The sequence below is a fragment of the Lagenorhynchus albirostris genome, chromosome 16, assembly GCF_949774975.1.
Source record: "Lagenorhynchus albirostris chromosome 16, mLagAlb1.1, whole genome shotgun sequence".
NCBI classification, from domain to species: Eukaryota; Metazoa; Chordata; class Mammalia; order Artiodactyla; family Delphinidae; genus Lagenorhynchus; species Lagenorhynchus albirostris.
This window is the reverse complement of record NC_083110.1, coordinates 1,090,205-1,112,918: the sequence shown is the minus strand read 5'-3', so window position 1 is coordinate 1,112,918 and position 22,714 is coordinate 1,090,205. Positions and strand designations below refer to the sequence as shown.

The 22,714-nt window shown below is 48.3% G+C and overlaps 1 protein-coding gene and 1 long non-coding RNA gene across 3 annotated transcripts; both read right to left on the bottom strand.

The window, feature by feature from the left end:
* Positions 1-888: 888 nt before the first annotated feature.
* Positions 889-11,046, bottom strand: RHOU (ras homolog family member U). The gene is made up of 3 exons (XM_060125526.1): positions 10,630-11,046; positions 9,011-9,069; positions 889-3,707 (listed from the first exon to the last, which is right to left on the bottom strand). Exons 1-3 carry the CDS (start codon positions 10,880-10,882, stop codon positions 3,252-3,254), a joined length of 768 nt encoding a protein of 255 aa, XP_059981509.1. The 5' UTR covers positions 10,883-11,046; the 3' UTR covers positions 889-3,251.
* Positions 11,047-13,229: 2,183 nt separating this feature from the next.
* LOC132507352 (uncharacterized) lies at positions 13,230-21,535 on the bottom strand. Of its 2 annotated transcripts, XR_009536150.1 has the most exons (4): positions 20,401-21,535; positions 18,817-18,940; positions 17,629-17,737; positions 13,232-14,939 (listed from the first exon to the last, which is right to left on the bottom strand). It is a non-coding gene; the product is annotated as an uncharacterized LOC132507352 (long non-coding RNA). The 2 variants fall into 2 exon arrangements; XR_009536149.1 differs by lacking the exon at positions 20,401-21,535 and having other exon boundaries at positions 13,230-14,939; positions 18,817-20,372.
* Positions 21,536-22,714: the final 1,179 nt, after the last annotated feature.

Sequence of the window (22,714 nt, the reverse complement as noted above, 5' to 3'; positions counted from 1 at the left end):
CCCCACAGGAGGAAGCCCAGGCGTATCTGTGACCTCAGCGTCACCCCATGCTCACTGCTGCTCTGGGCCTGGACTTGGGCTCCTAGAACAGACAGGGAGGTCAGCACACAGCCCATCACAGACACAGACCCACAGGGTGCTCATCTCAGATGGAACCCGGAATTCTCAAACCCCACCCTGAACAGACGCATTCCCACCACACCTCAGGGGCCTGCTTCTCCACACCCCTGAACTTCTCTTCACTCCCAAAGAAATTCTTTGGTAGAAAACACAGGTGCCGTTAGAGCCACAGGTCAGAATTTATCTCCTACCACCTCCTGGAGAGCATCTTCAAGGAGAGCGTTCTGCTCAACGTCATTTATGCTTAAAAACAGAAAAGTGTGGGAACTTCCCCCGTGGTCCAGTGGTTAAGACTCTGCGCTTCCACTGGAGGGGGTGTGGGTTTGATCCCTGGTTGGGGAACTAAGATCCCGCGTGCCACATGATGGAAAAACAGAAAAGTATGACTTGGTAAGGCACCAGGTAACCTGCCTCCGGGCCTTTGCACCTGCTGTTCCTTTTAGAAAACTGGGGAGAAGACCTGCCCTCCTCTGGGCTTGTGTAAGAGGTGGGTGGTTTCTCATAAGTGTGTCAAGCACAGAGATCAACATTACAAAAGGTTCGTTTCTACACACATGGTGAAAAGAGATGACAGTTGTAGAGGACCCTGTCTTGTTAAATTATGACGGGCCTACACCGCAGGACTTATGCTAGGGTATTTCCCAAAGCACAACTCTGATAAAACGTCCTCCTCGATACCAAGCTGTAAGTTTAACAACGTCTGAGCTCTGAAGTGAATCAAATTTATATTTAACTCGAGCACATACTTTTAAAAACTTTTCTGCCCAAGTCTTTATTTTCCCCAAGAAGTAAAAATGGAGGAAAACCTCGAGTACAATTGTGCATTTACTCTTCTATAAATTTGGCAACATATTAAAACCTGTTGCATCTCAGTGTCAACCTTCTGGGTTTTTCGCACTAATAGTACAGGCTGCATCAAGCGGGGCTGAAAATGAAACACGAGTGAAGCTCTGGAACTGGACCACAGAGGTGTTCCTCACCAACCGCTGGCCCTAAAGGCAGAGGGTGGCAAAGGTTCCCCCCTCCACCGGGGGACCAAGAAGAGCCCCATATGCTGTCACAGGCATAAAATTTCTTTCAAGTTTTGTGTTCAGTCTTAAAAATTAACTTGCATTTTACTCCATGACATTTGCTTTACTATAAAAATACTGTTTGAAATCACTTGCCAGTCAAATAACCCTTCCTCACCTGCTCCACACCAGGGCAGGCAGAGCCCCGTCTGGGAAGCTCACGGGTAGGTGAGCCAGGCACCAAGCTTCGAACACATTTCATTAGGTCCGTTTGGGGCATTTCCACAAATGAAGTAATTTTATTCACTCAGGATGTAACTAAACGCTTCAGGAAGCAATGATATCAATTTCAATGTATTGAAAAATAAATAATAAACAGCATGTTTTTCAGTTTTTAAACAAGGAAATTAGTTAATTTTATTTACTAATAGAAATAAAAGAAGCCTCTAACCTAAAGTATAGTCTGATCATTTACTTTCTGTAAAAAGAAACACAAATTGGACTTTTTTTTTTAACATAAAAAGGACAAGACCCACAGAAAGATAAACTCCTCTACCTGCTGGCATTACAGAGATTTCCCCAGTTACTGACAGATTTTGGTAGATCTGCATCACCACTGCAAGCCTGACGTCACAATCTGATGCATTCAGCTACTTCTCGGCATCTCAGAAGCAGCCCCATCCCAGAGTAAAACTGCTCTCTGGCACCTTGGGCACTTTTCCCCTCCAGAACGTGAAGCCCTAAAAACCGCCACCTGGAAGAACACAAACATGTCACCAATCTGTGGTTTTCTGACTGTTCCACAGTGAGGAGACAGCTGAGCAAGGGTGCTGCGGTCCCTGCCACCACCGATCCCACACGAGGCGCTGTCTCTATCACCAGCTCCCTGAAAGGCATGTGTGGATTTCACTGGCTGTTTTAATAGGTTTCAAGAGACATTCATATTAAAATAGGTTCTAAGAGACGCTCATGTTTTAACATGGGCTCCAAAATGTGTGAAGATACACCTAGAATCACATCTCAAGGCATCATCAAAAAGAGGTCTGTTCCAGAAAGTGTTAAAAGAGGAAGCCAGGCTTCCCTCACAGCTGTTTCTGGGGCCATATTTTTTCCCATTAACTGTTTAAAAGTCTGAATCAGAAGCAAGAATGGCCACCTCTATATCCGTGTTTGCGTGCGTACACAAAGAAGTACCTTTACGCTGACTTCAGGAAAATAAGGACATTTTGTGTCCCCCAAACATCCGCCTGCTACAGGCCTTGCAAGAGGGTTCACGGCCCCTGAAGATGGGGCAAGGGAAGCCTAGAAGGTAAGAAACAACCCCGACAGGTCTCCTGAGTGCTGTCATCACGGAGGTTCAGGCAGTTTGGCTCATGTGTATGACAGCAAATACCATGCTGTGAGCTCAACGTGAATCACTCCCTAAAGAAAACAGAGCTATCACTTGCTACACTCCTCATGGCATTTTGGCTGTTGATACGGTCTCAGGATGAAAAACTCCCATCAACAACTTTTCCATTTTGGTCTACACAGCACCATAGTTAGTGGCATGTTTTTTTGTTGGTTGCTTTTAAATCTTAAGCAACCAGGCATAAGAATACAACCAAAGTGACTGCTTTGAGGTTTTATAGGCAAAGGTCTCTCTCTTTCTTTTTCTCAGATTTTTGCTCCTTAAAAAAAAGGGGGAAAAGTATGAGGTTTCAAAGCTAAGAGTTACTCTGACCATAGCTGGCCCTCAATCAAGGGACAGCTAACCATGCCATTTCCTCTTTGTTCTTCTGTGCATTATCTCGTGGCAAAATTTCACTCTGGACGCCCAGATCTGAGGTGCCTTTTCATATTAGATATAAATTAATCCAAAGGTCTAGAGCTCTAAATTCCCAGAGTCATGACAAACGCTTAACTTACTTCAAAAATCTCTTGCATAAGTATCTCATCCCTCGGCTCAAACAAACGAGAAGGTCAAAGGCAAGAAAGGATACATACATTGGAGCATCTCCTATAATCCATATACACACGCATTCTCTATACAGGTTCTACATGGTCAAAGGAGTTGTTTCAGCTAATATAGCCTCTAGTGCGGAGTTCGTCGGAACACAGCCCGTCGGGGCCCCACCAGCATCATACGAAACAGCAGTACTTCTTCCACCAGGACTTGGACAGGGTCTTCATCTTGTCCGGAGTCCTGCTCTTGGACTTCCTGGGCTGCTGCTGAGAGTCCGAGTACTGGATTCCGGCGACGATGGCTGCATCAAAGACCTCTTTGAGGTTCTTCTGAGTCAAGGCCGAGCACTCGATGTAGGAGGCAGCTTTGATCTCCTCAGCACACAACCTGGCCGCCTCCTCGGGCACGGGTTTCTCTTTGCATTTGTCCAGCTCGATGAGGACTTTGACGTCTTCTCTGAGATCCGACTGCGTCCCCACGAGGATGATGGGGGCTTTGGGACAGTGGCAGCGAATCTCTGGCACCCATTTCTCACTGACGTTCTGGAAGGAGGAGGGGCCCACGACACTGAAGCACAGGAGGAAGATGTCGGCGCTGGTGTAGCACAGAGGCCGGAGCTTGTCGAACTCATCCTGCAAGCGAGCCAAGCACCCACACGTTATCTTTTACATCAGTTCTCATCAGCACAAAGACCGTTTTTCTGGAGAGGGTCTGGCAGGTAACAGAAAGCCCACGAGGGATGGAAGGAAGAGCAAGAGTCCTCAAAAGGCCCCTGTTGCCAAGTGGGGCAATGCTCCCAGCCCCTGGAAACCTGCCCGACGTGCTCAACATTTTCCCTGATGCTCTAGACCTACTTGCAATTTACCATAGGAAAGGTCCTTAAATTAGATAGATTTTCAAAATAAAATTTACTTTCTCTAGGCTTCAGCACAGAGTAACTCAGACCCACTCCTTCAACTCTGGTACTTAGTCAGGCTCTTAAAACGAACACAGTACCCACGCTGATCCTCGGGGCTCCACCCTGACTCCAGGGAACCCCAGTCTGTGAACCCAGCGCCTCTGTAAGGACCCATCCCTGCCCATCCTCACAGCAGCGATGAGCCATGCCTGTTCCATCCCATCTGCGCTGGGCACACCCAGGGCACATTCAGGGCACACGCGGTGCAGAATCATGGGAATCAGACACAGGTCTGGAGTTGAGGACCCAGACTTGGCCACTCTCATTAGGGACCCAGAGAATGTGTGCCTCTCAATGTCACATACAACACTGGTGAATACAGTCTCACACTTGCTGGATATAACACTTCTCGATTTATCTTTTTCTCCCTCCCTCCTTTTCTTTTACTTTCCCTCCCTTCTTTTCTCTCCATGAATCCCAGAGGCCCCCACGCACGAAGCTTTGGGAGGATAAAGAACCAGAGAAAGGGTGTACCCACCCAACTTCTGAGGGATAGAGAACTGGATGGAACAAGTTAGAGCTGATTATATAAACCAACCACCCACCACGCTGCTGAAGGCCGTGCCGCACTCACTCACTAACAGAGATGCATGTGGGACTCCAGGCACCACGCATCAGACACCAGACTCCAGGGGATTTGGCTGGGGACAGACAGACATGGCCTCAGCCCTTGTAGGGACATCTGTCTCCAAATCAGTGTTTCTTTATATCAAACACCCTAGAGTTCCCTGCAGCACCATATTTAGCTAACTGAAAGCTTTCACTCATCTCTCTTCTAGGAAAACATTTACATCATCTCATTTCTATTTGAAATTTCTATATGTGGGTGCCAACCATCCTCCGGCATAAGGTGACAAACAGATTCCCAGCAGCAAGGAAAAGGTAAACGTCACCCAGGTTTCTGCCGCTCAGTTGACACATATATATGATTATTTACGAGCTATTATTTACGTGCATGTTATGCTGCATCTGTGGCCTTTTTCTAGGGATAAGGGAAGCCTGGATCTTTTTATTTGAGTTCACTTTCCTCATCTGAGGCTCCGTATTTCAGTTTGTGGGGCAACACCCAAGTAACAATATTAAAGTCAACCAGTATTAAAGTCCTTCCTCAGGAAGGAATACGGCCTCTCTCCGTGTCACTGCCACTTCTCCGACTTCTACATGCAAAAGTTAAAGAGAAAGAAAGAAGAAAAAAAGCCTTGGATTTCTTAGTGCCAACTCTGTGCTGAAAGAAGAAACACAGAAACCCATCCAGGTGGCCCACGGCCCAGCCACGAGGATCTTTTAATGAAACATTCCCTCTGTTCTCGGAGGCCTGCAAGGAAGAAGCACAGGACGGAGGCGTTGCCCGCGCTGCTGGCAGTCACTGCACCTGCTGGGCCCTGGATCTGGGGTTGCGTTACCAATAAAAAGAAAGGTGAGCACAGGCCCAGGCCTCGTGACCGGGCTTTGGCAATCTGGCTCCCAGACCTCTGAGGTTCTGGCTGAGGGACTCGGGAAGCAAGGCAGAAATTAAATCCTGCTGACCAGAAATCTTAGCTATCTGCTGAAATAAATGCAGCACACATACGTGTGATAAGGCCAACTGTAATGGACCCTCAAGGAAACATGTTCTGAGGCCCAGAGATGTGCCTGGGATTCAGGGCAGGGCAGGGCCGGGTGGGATTGACAGGCCGCTGGACAGCAGTGCTAGTCAAGCTGCAGTCGGATTTCTTCTTTTTTTTAAGTATAAAGATTTCCCCAAGTGCCTCATGGTTCAGAAGGCTGAAGAGTTTTCACCTGCTATTGGTCACGCTCTTTCAGTCTGATCAATTTCACATGGTGTGAAATTGATCACAGTGAAATTTCCACAGCATTAAAAATTCCTTTGAACATCTTACATGCTCACTGAGCCCCCAACAAGAAAACTCCAAGGCACAAGAAGCGATTTCTAGTTATTTACCCAGCTCTCAGCTGCTATGTGAAACCTGCGTTTGGTCCCTAGGCGACGGCCACCGGTGCTCACATTCTCTGGGACTTTGCAAAGGAGGTCGCTGGAGTCGCTGTGTCCTCAGGAAGCTACCATGACAACTGCCTGTGGGGGTGGGCGCAGTGCCACGGGCTGGGACAACACGAAGGGAATATGGCACGTGTCAAATCAAGTCCCTTAAAAGGTAGTTTATCAGATCTGGAGTAGGGAGGGTAGGAAAGGACTACCACCTTACCCAGCTTTGCTTATGGTCAAAGCAAATACTGATACTTGGGGAGAGGGAAAAAACTGACTTTATCTCACCAGCTGTGTATTTTTCACAAATAGTTTTTGAAGCTGGTTTTCTACAAATCTGTAGACGGTTGGCCTCATTCCTTACACAATTAGACATACTTACTAATCAGGTAAGAAATACTGTGAATCTCAACCAAAAAAACTGCTGGGAGGGCTTCCCTGGTGGCACAGTGGTTAAGAATCCGCCTGCCAATGCAGGGGTCCCAGGTTCGAGCCCTGGTCCGGGAAGATCCAGCTATGCCACGGAGCAACTAGGCCCGTGCGCCACAGCTACTGAGCCTGCGCTCTAGAGCCCACGAGCCACAACTACTGAGCCCGTGAACCACAACTACTGAGCCTGCGCTCTAGAGCCCGTGAGCCACAACTACTGAGCTCACGTGCCACAGCTACTGAAGCCCGCGTGCCTAGAGCCCGTGCTCCGCAACAAGAGAAGCCACCGCCATGAGAAGCTCGCGCAGCGCAACGGAGAGCAGCCCCCGCTGGCCGCAATTGGAGAAAGCCTGCGCCCAGCAATGAAGACCCAACGCAGCCAAAAATAAGTAAATAAATAAAACAATGGATCTATTCAAAAAACAAACAAACAAACAAGAATAACTGCTGGGAGAGCAGAAGGATAATTTCCAAATAAACCAAAGCTTACCAACTTGCACCAAAACCTTTTCATTTCCCGAATTATGAACCTTTTCCATGAAAATACGTCTAAAATGATTCTCTTGATGCCCTGACTTTGAAACAGACCCTATTAAGGAAAAAATTAAATGCTTTCTTGATAATTCAGGATCATTTCTACATAGTGTTCCTGGTAAAAGACCTATTCCTCTTTCAAAATTGCTCAGAGATTTTCCTCCTGGGTCTACCCATCCTGCCCCTTGAGCTGACTTTGCTGTCCTCCTCCTGTAACCTCACTGGTTTCTTTCACAAGTTCTACTAACAGGTAGACTGTAAGTCTGTTGAGCGGCAAGCCCATGACTTAAAGTTTGCCTCCCCCAGGACCCAGCACTCCATTTATTGATTGATCCACTCTACAAACCGTGAAGAAGCCCCACTCTGTACCAGGCACCGAGAAGGCATGAGGCAGGGAACCCCAGCCCGGGAAGCCATGTCTGCCAGCAGAACCAACACCTGACAGGCGAGCCAGCGTTGGGCAGCTGCCTGCACCGGGCTGCCTGCTCCTCCCTAAAGGGTCCCAGATAAGCACACCCTTTGGTGTCTTGAGTTCTCCCGCCTTCTGTCTTATTCTCGGGCTGTTCAGCCGCCACATCTTGCTACAAAAGGGAGGCCTCTGTTTACGGAGGCACTACTCGACCCTCATTTTATTTTATTTTTTGGCTGTGCTGTACGGCATGCGGGATCCTAGTTCCCCGACCAGGGATCGAACCCACGCTCCCCACGTTGGAAGCCCAGAGTCTCAACCACTGGACCTCCAGGGAAGTCCCGGCCTTCATTTTAAACATCAGAAAATCTGACCCAAGGTAGGAAAAACATTCTCACTTTATACAAAGCAATTAAGCTTTCATTATAAATAGCAGCAGGGCGTCCAGAAAGATTAAATATTAGAAGAGCCTGTGTTCTTTGATTTTTCTTTTCCACAGGCAAGAAAATGCAGACCGGTTGGTTTTTTCTGCTCCCCATAAAGGGGGAACTGGGAAGCCCCAGTGGAAGGGTAAGGACAGAGCAGAAGAGGTTTGGCTATGACGTGTGCCACCGTGGCCACCGCCAAACCAGCGTTCTGCTGGGGATCAAGGCTGCCCAGTCTTTGTGTCACATCGAGGTTTGAAAAACAAAGCCCTGACTGGATTTGCTGTCCCAAGTGGGTGAGTAACTGAGAAGCCCTGGTGTGGAGGAGGTTCTTGGGGACACTGGAAAGCCAGCTTCTTCTTCAATGTATATGGTCGTGTGACACCTCAGAAGTGAAGTGGGCACTTTTACCTGCCGACAAAGTACCCCAGCACTTTCTCAAGTGCTGGGGAGACTACATGCTTAGTAACTTGTCACTTTGGCTAACTCAAGAGACGGCACCCTGGGCCCTCACAGAGCACGGTGAGAACTCAGTGACGTGAACACCATTCGGGGGCACTGGGGTCCCTGGAGCTCTTCAGGGACACCCCAAAGGGGACCTCACACCGGGTCTTCCCACCAGCTCCCTGGCTGTCTTGTCCAAGTGCCTGGCCAAGACAGGAATAAATGTTCGCGATTCGGAAGGATCAGGTCCCGGCTCATTCATTCCTCCAGCTCAGGACAGCCTGGGCCGCTGTATCTCTGCTTCAAGGGATGGGAGCAACCCCAGCAAGTCCAACCATGCTCAGGAAGGGAAACATTAACACTTACTGACGTGAACTCCATCTTCTTCTTGAGTAAGTTTATTAAGTATTTGGCTTGCTGACCTTTAATAAAATGATCGTAAGCTACGGCCAACTTACTTTGAGAAATGAGCACAAAGCAACATTGATAATTTTTAATAAAAACCAGAAAGTAAATAAGATCCGAAATTCCCAGAAGATAAGAACGTCTCTTGACCCTGTTTCCCCTGTCCTGCCCACACAGAGCCGGGCCAAACCCTGTTTTATTGGCACGGAGCTCTGTGTCCCCACCACCACCCTCTGTGAGGGGCCATACGTGGGGGTGGGGCTCTAGAATGGCCCAGCTGGGGCGGGGGTGAAGGGCTTTAAAAGGCCCTGTCCTCGCCCAGCACTGAGCAGCGATGTGATACTGACCTGTCCTGCAGTGTCACAGAGCTGGAGTCTCACGGGCCGCCCATCCACGGAAACCACAGCTTAAAAATAAGACCAAAAGGACTGTCAGGGGGGGTCTCTTTTAACCTTTTCCAGAAGAATGATAGTTTTAATTTGTATGACCATTCTCACTCCAAACCCTTCAGCTCCTATTCTGGGTCCCCAGTGAATTCAAGACTTGCCTAAAACAAAGAGGCCCGTGAGGCATTTCTGCACCCAAACCTGCAGGGTGGGCAATTCGCTCCATGCCCCAGAGAAGGCAGGAGGCCAGAAGCTTTGACGGCACCCAGAAGGGCCTGCGCTCTTCTCCCAGCCCCAGAAGGTTTATTTTCCTGTCACACTTGTTTCAAAAAACCCAAAAACAACACTGGGGGGGTAAGTGGGAACCAACCTTGCAGCTTTAAGTCAGTGGAAAAATCTCACAAATAATTCTGCTTTCCCTTGGGAAACGTTCGGTGACTTTGGGGTTTATCATAAAAGTGTGGCTTGTTTTGAGAACACGTGCAAACACAGGCTGCCCGCATTGTCCTGCTTATAAAAGAGGGCACAGCTTATCTCTCCATGTCAGCTCAAAGAGCGGATTAAAAGAGAAAAGGAAAGGAAAGAAAACCATTCCCACCTTTCCACTGGGAAGGGGTATCTGGGGAGGGGCCTGCATCAGGGCGCTGCTCTGAGGTTTCTATTTGAATGAAGTACTCCGTTTTGTCTCAATACAACTTTCTAAATTGTTTATACATGTTTACACTACTCAGTTGGGAGGAGGGAAAAAAAGGAAAAAAACAATATCGTTTAGGTGGGAAACCCAGTAGCACAGCACTGTTTTACCTAGGGTGCCTTCCAGGTGGAAGAAAGCAAGTCCTTGCCACCATGACTTTCCAAAAGATCGAGAAGCTTGTGTGTGACTGTGTGTGTGTGTGTGTGTGTGTGTGTGTGTGTGTGCTTTAAAAAAAAAAAACAGAGAAAGTGTTTCACCCTAGCTTCCATGGATTTTAACTTTTTCTTAAATTTCAAAAAGACTTGAAAAATCAAGAATAAGGACTCCTTTATCTTGATAGCTACCAAACCAAATGATATAGCACTGTACACATCAGAGCTTTCAGTAGCTTAAAGAGATACTGAAAAGATACTAAGACTCAGAAACAGAGCCCATGGGGGCGGTGGAAGCGGGGGCAGGGGAAGCGTTGGTGCTCGGAGGGAAGAAGCTGTGTTTACTCTCCAGGTTTAATCCAAACCTCGGTCCTCCCTAGTGCTTCTAGTGCCATTTCCACTAAATCCACTCTCTTCCCCCGTCTCCGCGGCTCTTTAAAAGTGGAGACGCCCTCGGGAGGGGAGCCACCAACAGGAAAGGACGGACCCTCGGGCCACAGGTAATGGCACCTGCGCGTCACCTTCCGATCGAAACCCGGCAGCAGCACCAGCAACGTCGACCTGACGCAACTTCTCTACCCAGGAAACTGACCAGGCCACCTGGGCGCGACCTGTTAGACCCCACCGTCTGCCCCTGAATGGCGAGGCGACCGCCGCTCCCCGCGCCAGGGTTAAGGCTCCCGGTCCCCGCGGCCCCACGCCCCCCGCAGGCCCCCGGCCCCGGCCCCGCTCACCTGAGAAGTTGTCGAAGGCGGTGGGGATGTACTCGGTGGGGTAGCCGTTGGTGGTGTAGCTCACCACCAGGCTGGTCTTGCCCACCGCGCCGTCGCCGACCAGCACGCACTTGACGCCGCGCCCCTCCGCGCCGCCCGCGCGCCCCCGGCCCCCCGGCGCCCCGGGCCCGCGCCCCCCACGCTCCCGGCGGGGCGGCACGGGCGGCGCCTCGCAGCGGCCCGGGAACGCGGGGTCCCCCTGCTGCGGGGGCATCGGCCCGCGCCCGCCGCGGGGGGAGCTGTCCCCGACCCAGGCGCGAGGTGCAGACAAAGGCGGCCGGGCGGCTCGGGCTGGACTCGGGCTCGCGCGGCGCCGGCTCCGTTCCGCGGCCGAGGACTGCGGGCCGAGCGGCGCGGAGCCCCGCGCTGTCTCCTCCCGCTTCCCGGCGGCCAGGCGCGCTGGGGGCGGGCGCGGGGAGGAGGCGGGGCGGCCGTTCGTTCACCGCGCCGGGCCCACAGCGCCCTCGCCTGCGCGCCGCGCTCTGCGCTCGAGCCGGAGCCGGAGCCGGAGCCGGGCGCGCGGGGGGCGGGACCGCGGCCGCGGGCGGGGGACCCAGACAGCCGCCGGGGGGCCGCCGGACGCCCGATTGGGGCGGCGCCGAGGAGCCGGGCCGGCAGAGGGCAGCTCCTCCCGGCGCCGACACTGACGCCACCGCCTAGAGGCCCCCGGTCCCGCCGCCTGCGTCCACGCGGCCGGCGGCCAGGCTCCTCCGGGCCCTGCGCCCCTCGCCCCCTTCTCCACGCGGTCCCGGCCTCCTCGGCCACAGCGCTGCACCCGAGGGGGGCAGTGAAATGCCTGGGGGACAGTCGTCGGAAGGAGGCTGAATTAACAGCCAACTTTTCGTTTAATGTCTAGCCGCTGCCCGTCGTGTGATTTTTCTTCTTCCAAAGTAATGTATTCTGTCGTTTGAGAGCAAAAGAACGTCAGGTCCTTTGTTAATGCTCGTGTGACTTTCTCTTTGGCGTGCCCTGAACCAGCAAATGTCTTTATAGCCCCAATTCCTACATTTGCTTAAATGTAATGTGGTGACGTTAGTATTATGGTGGTGGTGGGGAATCCGTTTATCTGTGACTCCTTCCTCTACATCTAGTCAGCAGTCCATCCGGAAAGACAGGGAAGCCTTTCTGGGCCTAGTCCGGACACAAAGGCTCCTCGGGGTTTGCACTGTGGTGTGAGAAGCGGCACATACTGTGAACACGAATGGTGATACTAATAATAAAAGTTACAGTAGCTAATAAACGTCGATCCTTTCTTACGTGCCAGACACTGGTAAGCACTCAGCATGAGCTAGTTCCTGTCATCTTATCATTACTTATACCCATCTTATGGGTATAGGATGAGAAAATCCGAGGCACAGAGATATTAGATAAAATGCTGAGGTCCCACAAGCGAGGAATTGGCAGTGCCAGGATTCAAGTAGTCTGGCTCCAGAGCCTGAGTTCTTACCCAGTGTCCTTGAAAGCAAAAATAAGACAGAGTGATAAACTCAGCCTTGGAAGTGTGGCTGTAGTTGGAATGCAGAGGTGGATTTACCAAGAGGCTGGAGCCTTGAATCCATGGCCCCTCATTTGCAGAGAACCTCTCCAAGGCCCTGGGGCCCCTAGCAGTGTGAACACATGGTTATGTTTTTGTAAATTTTTCAAAATCATATATTTTAACCACCACCAATTAATCCCACTATCTCTTTCAACTCTAACTTCTCATACGGAGAAGCTGTGATGTGGCAGTGGACATTCTGAGGATCAAGCCAAAGTAAAGTAAAGTTGGGGAGACATTTCGTTTGCGTTTAATGGATACAGAGCCAGGACCAAGGTGAGGGAAGGAAGGAGACAAGGGAGCAAAGTTTAAGGGGCCAAACTTGCACTTGCCTGACCCAAAGAATGAGCCTTGACCCTGATGGGATGTATCGGTGTGGTTTTCAGTTCCCACATATAATTACCTTATTTCTAGCCACCCAGGTGTAGGAATGGCCGCCAGTAACGTGCCTACTATGCAGTATACTGCTGGTATCCCTCTTTCCCACTCTCCCCAGCACCGGAAGGTTCCAGTAGCAAAGCAGTCACAGAGTTTAGATATAGCTTCCTGAAGCCAGACGGTAGTTCGTGGCTATTCTTTCCATCATAAAACACATAGTATTGTTAGATGGGGGTCGGCTCTCTCACCTACACCTGGTCAAAATGGAAGTTCTCTCCCCTCAGGAATATACTCTAACTGCAGCATATACGATTATAAATGCACTATACATTTTTACGGGAAATAGAATTGATGTGAATTCTTGCGTTTTTGAGGACACAAACCTGTCGCAGTACCACAAACAGCAAGTTCACCTGTATGTGAAGTACATTTCCATTCTTCTCTAGAAAACACGTTACAAAATTGAAAAAGTAGTCAAAGGGCATGCAGCTAGGGGTATGGGGGAGGTTGTGTTCAAGAGACACAAAGTTTCAGTTATGCAAGATAAATACATTCTGGAGAGCTAATGCACACCCACGTGACTAGAGTTAACAACATTGTATGCTTGTATCTGCTAGGCTGGATCTTGAGTGTTCGCAAAACACACACACACACACTTGAATATTTCACAATATATCCATATATCAAATCATCAAGTTGTACACCTTAAATATGCACAATTTTTCATTGTCAACTAGACCTCAGTAGAGCTGGGGGGAGGGTATGCAGCGAAAAAATGTGGGGAAAATAGTATGATTGAGGTGTGTCAGGTGGTTTATTAAATGTTTTCTTGTGGCTATTTTTGAAGTTTATGGTGTTTGTCGGCCTTTTAAATTGCATAGCTTATTGTGATGCATGTCTCATTTTAAATCAATATTTTTGTACCTAATTTCCTATCCTTAAATTTTTATCCTTTCTCTTACAGAAGGCCTCCAAATGTGATCAGCTTCAGGCCCTACAAAATGTGGGTCTCCCCCGACCTCTAGCCATATAGTAGTTTTTGTATCCTGGAGCCCCCGGCTTTGCTTTGCTCCCTTTTTTATGTCGAATATTGTCCCACTCCACTCGTTTTGGCCCATCTTTCTAGATCCAATTTAATCAACCCCCTGCAGCCTTATTTAAAAGCCACAGAACTAACTGCCCACTACAAGAAGACTTTTCTACAGCCCGTGATACACAAGTCCAGAGGCAGGGAGATGGCCTGGAACTCAGTGCTGACCAAGGCCGGGGCTGTGGACGCCCCTCCAACTGTAAGGTCAATCGGTAAATCTTACAATAGATCAGTAAATCATATGATGCGTTCTCTTGTTTGTTTGCTGTCTGTCTCCCCGTTCAAGCCCCATGAGGTCAGGGACTTTATTTTGTTCATTCTCATACCCGACACTTTACATCATGTGGGGAAAGTAGTAGGTTGCTGTTTTCTGTTTTCTGCTTTTATAAAGTATTTTTAGAACACATGAATCCTGCAGCAATTAACAAGAAAGACCATTCCTTTGTTCTCTGAGAATGCCTTACCCCTCCTGTACTCCCCATCTATATCCACCAGGATGGCATAGTTGGTGCAATGTCTCCTTTGTGTCTTGGGTTTGGTAAATTTGGGAAATGCTGGCATTTACGTGGGCAAAAAGCAATCTTCCACTCTTAAGTTCTGGTGCCTCCGTGGCTCTCCAGCCCAGCTGTGAACATTCCCCCACCGGACCCGAGCCCTTACACTGGTGAACGTATGCCTAATCACTGTCATAGCACTTTGTTAAAATAACCTACTGACACTTGCTCTTAATCTCCTAAAAAAAAGCATGACCCTTGCTTCACCAAACTCTCTATCCCCAGCACGTTTTCTAGTATATTTTTTCCGTAAAGCTCTTTTACCTGTTCTACTAGCAAAGAGTATCTAATTTTCAAATGCACTAATTATCATGAATTTATACTTTGGAACTAATATAGTAAAAACCATGACAATAGACTTTATACTGTGTACCTTTCACTTTTCTATCTTTTGATGTATTCAAGAAAGAAGCTAAAATAATTTTCTGATTAATACATTCTTTGCCAGGGTGTAATTTCCATCATCAAATTCAATACAAAGCTTTTTTTTTTCTTTTTTACTATTTATAACATTTCACTATTTACCCATCTTCCATAAATAAGTAACAGCAGGGAACCAAATCAGAAGTGGTTGGTTTCTGGATCTTTCGTGTTAACGGGTCGTGTAGCTATGAGTGTTTGTTCTTTCTTCAAGCCATCACCCTTTATCTTGGACACATTCATCTCTGAAGGAAACTTCTTTTCTTTAGCGGTGCCTTGGTTTTTAAATGTCCTGTGAGAGACCACCAGTTAGAAAATTACTTCTCAGGAATTCCCTGGTGGTCCAGTGGTTGAGACTATTCACTTTCACTGCCAAGGGCCTGGGTTCGATCCCTGGTCGGGGAACTAGGATCTGAGGCTGGGCTGCTGTTCCCCAAAGCATGCTTCTCTGTGTGTTCCAGGTTATGGCTGTCCACTGAGAGGAGCTCCCTGGGGATTGGGAAGTAGAGGACTGTCATATGGCTACACGTGATGGCGGACAGACTCACAGGGTCCGACACGCCTTTACTCTCCTCCTGCTCTGTGCCCACCTCATCGTCTTCACAGCAGCCTGAGTTCACTGGAGCCACAGAGGCTGCAGCCCCCCACAAAGCACACCTTGCGCTCCCTTTCATGGCCTGGCTGGTGGCCATGTCCGCAGGGCTACTGGGTTTTCTCAAAAGCTTCAACTGGAGCCCTGTACCAGATTCAGCTGGACAGGCTTAGTGACTGTGTCCCTCTTCCCTGCAACTCCCAACCTCGTGAAAGCTTCCCTTCCTTGCCCCTGTGCCTTGGAGAGGCTGTTTTCCTAACTGAGCCCTGACCATACCCTTCCTTTGTCCTTTTTTACCACCAGGGATGCCAGCCTAGGAAAAAAAAAAATTGACAAGGAAAATAATGTCGGCATTTTTCACTAGAGAAGATGGGAGGATCATATAAATGTCACCAGACCACCAGCTGGCCCACCAGTGGGTCCTTGTCAGTAATTGCAGACCCCAGACTCTCCCATCAGCTAGCATTATGGTGAGGGGTCATGGACATTATCCAACATGTTGAAATTGGGGCCCTGTCTACAGATGTCCTTTTGTCTCTTGCCTGTTGGTAACTAGAATGAATAATTTTTTTTTTTTACTCAAAAAGAGCTCCCATTGACATGATGAAACTTTCAGATGTGAAAAATCAATCATTAATATTGATTGTAAAAAATACTTCTGAAAAGAAAATGTTTATATTGTTTTTACTGGTCAGATTAGGCTAGGCTGCACTACAGTGATAAATAAACTCAAAATCTTAATGTCTAGAAAAATAGGAGTGATTCTTTGGTCATGCAAAATCCACTGCAGGTCAAATGACTGTCTGAGGCAGCGCCCTTCCAAGTGGTGACTCGGGGATCCAGGCTGCTTGCATCTGGTAACCATGCAGCCCAGGACACATGGTTTCCAGGAAAGAGAGTGTGGAGGGTCATCCACCAACTATGAAATGCTTCGTCTTGGAAATGACTTCTGCTCACAGCTCTGGATACATGCCATGCATTTCTGTATGTGTGCCCATGTGCTTCTGTGCACGCATCATGCGTGCAAGAGCAGTCTTATAAGAGCTCAAAACTGGAAACAGTCTAAACGTCAAAAACAGTAAAATGCATGAGTAAATTTGGGAATTTATGTTATACTATTTAGTAAAGAAAATGAGTGAGCTACAGATAAATACAACGACAGTAATGAATCTCATGAACAGAATGAGGAGTGAAGGGAGCCAGACACAAAAAAAGGTGTGAACTATCAAATTTGATGTATATATAGTGAAAGCATTTCTAAAGAAATGGACAGAACTAAACAGTGTTAGATGCCAAAGTAATTGAGGATAATTTATACATTGGAAAGGAGAGGGGCCATACAGGGCTTCTCATGTTCTGTTTCTTGATCTGAATGGTGGTTACATAGGCGTTTGTTTTGTACTAATTCATTTTACCATGTATTTGTTTTATTCATTTTTATGAATTGCATTATATTTCAAAATTATAATGATTAAAAACTGTCAAACCTATAAGTTGTATCACATGGGACTCGTGGTTATTTGCATCTTAAAGAGCTATTTGCTAAAACATAGCACGGTGCTGATGACCTGGGTGCACCTTTCAAGTTAAGTAACAAACTTTAGAGTAAAACTTAAATGTGACTTTATTGGCCCAAATCCTATTTCTACAGAACTTTCTCAGGAATACATGTCATGAAGTATGACTGCATTTTTTACATCTCTAATATTTATTTTTAATAAGGGTATCATCCTGCCCAAGTGTTATTGATAGGTATTTTAATATTTTTAACAAGCTGAACTGATCCTGCAAGATTATTACAATAGAGGTGAATGATGATTTACATACATAAGTTCCTGGAGAAAAATGAAAGCCCCTGGGAGGGCTGTTGGAAGGATGGCAGGTAAATTTGCACTGGGAGCTCGCTGGGGCAGAAAGGCTGGAACCACTGCAAATGCCGAGGGCAGGTGCCATGCAAGCCTGAGCGACACTGCAGGCCCCTTTCTGCCCTCGGTCTTTGTTTATTTTCCCCCTGAACCACCCCCCTCCCACCCTGCTCTGGTCTTCCCAGCTGTTGCTGATCTCCCCTGCAGGGAAATGCCCCCATTTCCATTCCCTCAAACCTGCTGCAGCCTCTGAATTGCCCTCCCAGCTGTTCTGACCCTTCCCATAAAAAAGCTTCTTCCCCGGACCCTTGCGGCAAATGATATGTTTCCAAATTCCCTCCCTGAACACACATCACAGAAACTCCCCAGGCCAGACATTTCCCAGCTGCCCGAATCCTCGCAGATGATAAGAACTCTTCAGAAACCCCTCTTAGCTATTGCAAAACCTTGATGTCCTCTAATTTTTCAGCCACCATTGAAGATAAGGACTCGCCATGCAATCATTTCCCAACAACTGTAATCACCTGGGCTGGCGATTCTGAAGTGGTAGAATTATCTTCCTCACTTCCAGAAACTGCAACCATCTGTCTTTTCTAGATCTTCCCGGTTGAGGGCAAGGAAACTCCCACAATCCTACAACAGGGAAGAGAAAGGAATTTTCATACATTCAAATAGGGCTCACAATCCACTTCTGGGTTTGCAACGGCTGTGTAATGCTTTGTGTTTTGTTTGTTTGTTTGCAGTACGCGGGCCTCTCACTGTTGTGGCCTCTCCCGTTGTGGAGCACAGGCTCTGGACGCGCAGGCTCAGCAGCCATGGCTCACGGGCCCAGCCACCCCGCGGCATGTGGGATCTTCCTGGACCGGGGCATGAACCCGTGTCGCCTGCATCAGCAGGCGTACTCTCAACCACTGCGCCACCAGGGAAGCCCCTGTGTAATGCTTTGAATGAATGTGTGCGCATCCAAACACCCTACAAAGCTGCCCAAGTCTGTCTTTGAGAAGAGAGACTGTAGCAGGCAGTCCGCTTTCTCTGTCACGCGCATCGAGAATGTATTAGAAGGCGGATACTGCCTCTGCACACGGGATTGTGCCATTGGTTTGATTTTTGGAGGGAAAGGGGTACGGTTGTTAGCTACGTCATTGCATGGAGGGATTCCACTCGTGAACTTAGTATGACCAAAGAGAACAGTGGCAGTCTGTACAGATGCGCTTAGAGCGTCTGGACCTCAAGGAGTTTACAATCCCAGTAAGAGAGAAAATATCTGTGAAATAACTAGAGTGCAAGGCGGGGTATAGTGGGGGTAATGGGATGTGCAAAGTGCAACAGAAAGTCAGGGGTGCCTGAGAACGAGCTTCTGGATGGGGAAATGCAAACACCCGTCCTCTGAGACCAGAGAGACTCTCCCCATTCCCCCATCACAAAGCTTCAACCAATTACAGCCACACTGGTGAGGCTCATGATGTCCTAAGCATTTTGTATGCATTGTCATATTTAATACACACAAAATCTAAACATGTACCATTATTGCCCCCCAACTTTATAGATTAGGAAACAGCAGCTCAGAGGGACCCAAGGTCACCCCACTGGTGACTCTCAAGAGGGAGAGGTTTTCACTGTAGCCTATAACCTCACCATCAAAAGATGACAAAGCAATGGGGTTATTTTAATAACGATGCTTTCTTTTTTAGAAAAACAAAAAAGAAGCAAACCTTTAGCAGCATGTCACAGAACAGAGCGATGGGGCAACTCCCTTGATCCCTGATTCCGTCTGAGGTACACAGACTACCCAGGCCCTGATCATGCAGGAAAGACAGGAGAAACAGGCCTCGATGTCTTGTGGTATCAAGGGGAGAAGAATACAAATGTGCATAAATAATAAAACCTGAGAATTTAGGAAGAAAAAAAGAGAGAGACAATTCACAACAATCTGGCAGGTTTTTTTAAAGGCTGAGGTAAAATTATCCTCTTAGTAGCTATTTTTTATGTTTATTAAGATATTAAGAGGATTGTAGAGAGAAGGCTTATGTAGTTAGAAACAGAATCCATATATGTCCCACTGAAATATCATCCTCATTCCTACATATCACGAATCTAAAATCAGTTTATCTGTTCATTAAATCAATTCCATAAACGTTGATTGAGTCCCTTTGTCAACATAAGGACTCATTAATGATCCAATCTTTATGTTTAAAATTTTTGTCTATAATTCTAAAAGTTCATTAATCAGCAAAAATTGGAAAGTTTTAAGTTGCATTAGAAAACATTTCATAGTGCAATCACTGTCTGGAGAGTCCTTTCCATCGCCTTTACCAAACTAAATCACAAGGGTCTTTGTTGGTCCAGCTAGAGGTACTGCCATCACTTGCCCTCTGTGCTCTCCACCCTGGGAGGAGTCCTGCCTGCGCTGCTCAGACCCTTGGACACTGCCCCTCCTCCCAGCTCCCCTGGGCTCTGCTGGGGTGAAGAGAGATGCACAGTTTCCAGGCAGACCTCTTAGCAATGACCCCCAGGTTACTACAACCACTCAGGTCTGGGACTGACCCTGGGGCTCTGGACTTCCCAAACATGGCAGGGAACCAGATGTCTGAACTACGGGCTGAGTTCTTCTGGACTATTCCTCCCCAACAATATAGACTGAGCCTAGTAGCCATTGGGATCTAGTTTCCGTAAATTTTGAGCTCTGCCCTTTGGGACTTGAGTGTGTAGAATGCAGTCGTGCCGCATACTCCAAAGGAACTCCTTCAAATTCATTAATCTGAAATAACCCAACGTTGTAGAAGGTGAAAACGGGCAGCAAGAAGGGTTTTGTGATGCTAACAATATTAGTTTTCTTTTCTTTTAATCCCTGTAACAGGAGTCCGGAGTTTTTTTTTTTAATAGAATAAAAGAAAAGGCAGAGAAAAAAGACTGTCCAACAAGAAAGGACTCAAGGACAACCTAGCAGCATGGGCGACTCTGCTCTGTTCCAGGAAAGGAGTTGAAGCTGCCCGGTTTGAGCTGACACGCTGCAGCCCTTATCTGTTGAACGCCTCTGTGCATCAAGGCGGGTATTTAATGACCAGGGTGATATGGACATAATGAGAGAGGAAGGACCCTGCATCACACAGAATTAATGTAAGTTAAAACAGCCCTTGCCACGGGGGAGAACTCCAAAAACAATATCCACCAGGTTTGGAGTAATTCAAAGGTAACCGGCTCGAGCCACCATGCGTTTGCCCTTCCTCCTCAGACAGTGGGACTATTCCATCTAAACAGAGGCAGTTGTGTAGGAGAAATGCCATTAATTCACTCACTCAGCAAATACTTATTAAGCATCCACTGCATCGAGCCCTGTAGTTCATCGACGGTTGGGCTCTGTCGATGAACACAAGGGGTGGAAAGCACTCCTTGTGGAGCAAACGTTCCAGGGGCAGAGACAGACTGTAACCAGAATAAGTGAATGTGGACCTTGTCAGAGGATGCCAAGCTCCACAGAGGAGGTAAAGCAGGGAGGGGAACGGGCCAGGGTATGCTTTAATCGGTGGTCAGGGAGGGCCTCTCGCAGGTTACGCTGGAGCAAAGACTTTGAAGGCGGGAGGGGCCTGAGTGCTGTGGGTGTCAGGAGGGAGTCTTCCAGGCAAGCGGACAGCAAGACAGAAGCCCTGATGGCAGGGACTGTGTCTGAAGGTCAGACAAGCAGCAAGGAGCCTCGTGGGGCTTGGGAAAAGTTAGCAAGAGGGGCATGAGGTCATAGAAGAAATGAAAAAAAGAACATGAGTGTAGGCAGCCGTGGAGAAGGCAACCATTCTAGGTGAGCCGGGAGCTGCTGGGATTGGGTTGGGTGGTAGGTAGCATCGTCTGACTCTGCTCCCAGGATCCCTTGGGCTGCAGAGGAAAAGCACCTGTCAGGGGTCAGGGGTCCTGGAGGCCAGTTAAAGAGGAAGTTCTGGGCCAGAGAGGGTGGGGACTTGACCAGGAGTGGCAGAGGTGGGGATGAGTGGAGGCTGGCTTTGGACATGCCTTGAGGGTGGAGCTAGCACCAGCCACCTGGCACATCGGGTCCCGGGTTTGAGGGTCCACGGAAGGCAGGAAACGTCCAGGGATCACAGCCTGACAAACCAAAGGTGTCATTGACTGAGAGGAGGAAAATTCCAGCAAGTGGAAGTTCTGGGGGAAAGGTTAGGAATTCGGTCTATACATGTGAAGTCTGAGCTGCCTCTGAGCAGTCTAAGAGGAAACATTGAGTAGATGGTTGAATGTATGTCCGGAGTTCAGACAGAGGTGCTGGCCGGAGATGGAGGTGGCATTTCCTCGGCACATGAAGGGTGAAGGGTAACAGGGCGTCAGCTCACCCAGGAAGAGGAGAGTCCAAGGGCTGAACTCCAGGACTCCAGTGACAAATAAAAGGACAGACATTAAAAAGCTGGAAATATTACAGGGAACTATATTCAATATCCTGTGATAGACCATAATGGAAAGGAATATGAAAAAGAATGTATGTATGTATAACTGAATCACTTTGCTGTAGAGCAGAAACTAACACAACCTTGTAAATCAACTATACTTGAATAAAATAAATTTTTTTAAAAGCTAGAAATATTAAGTAAGGTCAAATATCAGAAGCTGGGAAGGGAGCAGTGACTATGTGCCTGCCCAGGGCAGCGCCTGAGTGAGAGCTTGTCTGCACAGCCGCCAGCTGCCCGGCTGCACACTTAGCCACCGGGCCCCTTTGGAACTGGAAACAGTCCTCTGCTCCTCTGTTTACAAGATGGCCAACAATCAACCCGACGTGGCGCTGTGGCCGCCCTGTGTGCAAACGGGTTGCTTCATTAGTTTCTGGTGCCGGGTTGAATTTCAGTGAAGGAGGGGGTGACGGAGGTTGCAGCAAAAGAAATCAGGGGAGGCTGGAGGTGTGTCCTCGGCACAGCCCTGAACCCAACAGGCTGGTTTTCTTTGTGCAGCACACCCGCTGGGTCTGGACGTTGAGCCTGTCAGGTCAGTAAACAGACCTGCCTGAAGCTGGTTTTGCCAGATAAAGCCCAAGTGTGTTCCAAGCTCACCAGGCCTGAAGGCCGGCCACAGGGGTCCTCAGGCTCTGCTGTGACTAATAAGGAAGCTCCAGCCGTCAATTTCCTCTTTAAAGTAGTAAAATATCTTGTTTATGACAAGCACGTCTTAGGAAGAAAAATGTTCTCTCTGATCCTCTGAATTATTTGAGAAGCTCTTATAGTTACTGTTTTGAAAGTCAAGGTGACAGTTGAATTCTCAAGGTTCATGGTGGGAGTCCAGCCAGAAGAGACACACACGGAGGCCCCGGTGGTCTGCTCTGCAAACCCGAAAAGGACTGTGAAAAAGGCTGGGGAGAGGGCCCAGGGAGCCGTGTAAAAGTGACTTCATTCGAGGAAAACGCTGACTAGTATTTATTACTTCCCTGGAGCGTGCTCTCTTGGGGATGGGGTCCAGGACATGGCTTCTGGGCGGGGTAGGCCCCTGTGTGAGCCTGAGAGGGCCTCTTACCTGTGCATCATTTCACTTCTTGACCCCCTCGAATCCCCTTATCTGTAAAATGTGTGTTTTAGTTTGCTGAGGCTGCTATAACAAAATAGCAGAGTGGGCAGCTTAAACAAC

Excerpts from the sequence above, each read along its gene's own strand:
- RHOU (XM_060125526.1), bottom strand. The coding sequence starts at position 10,882 with ATGCCCCCGCAGCAGGGGGACCCCGCGTTCCCGGGCCGCTGCGAGGCG. Across the intron at positions 9,070-10,629 it reads CGCCTTCGACAACTTCTCAG|CTGTGGTTTCCGTGGATGGG; the intron begins GTGAGCGGGGCC and ends CTTATTTTTAAG. Across the intron at positions 3,708-9,010 it reads TCTGTGACACTGCAGGACAG|GATGAGTTCGACAAGCTCCG; the intron begins GTCAGTATCACA and ends GCTCGCTTGCAG.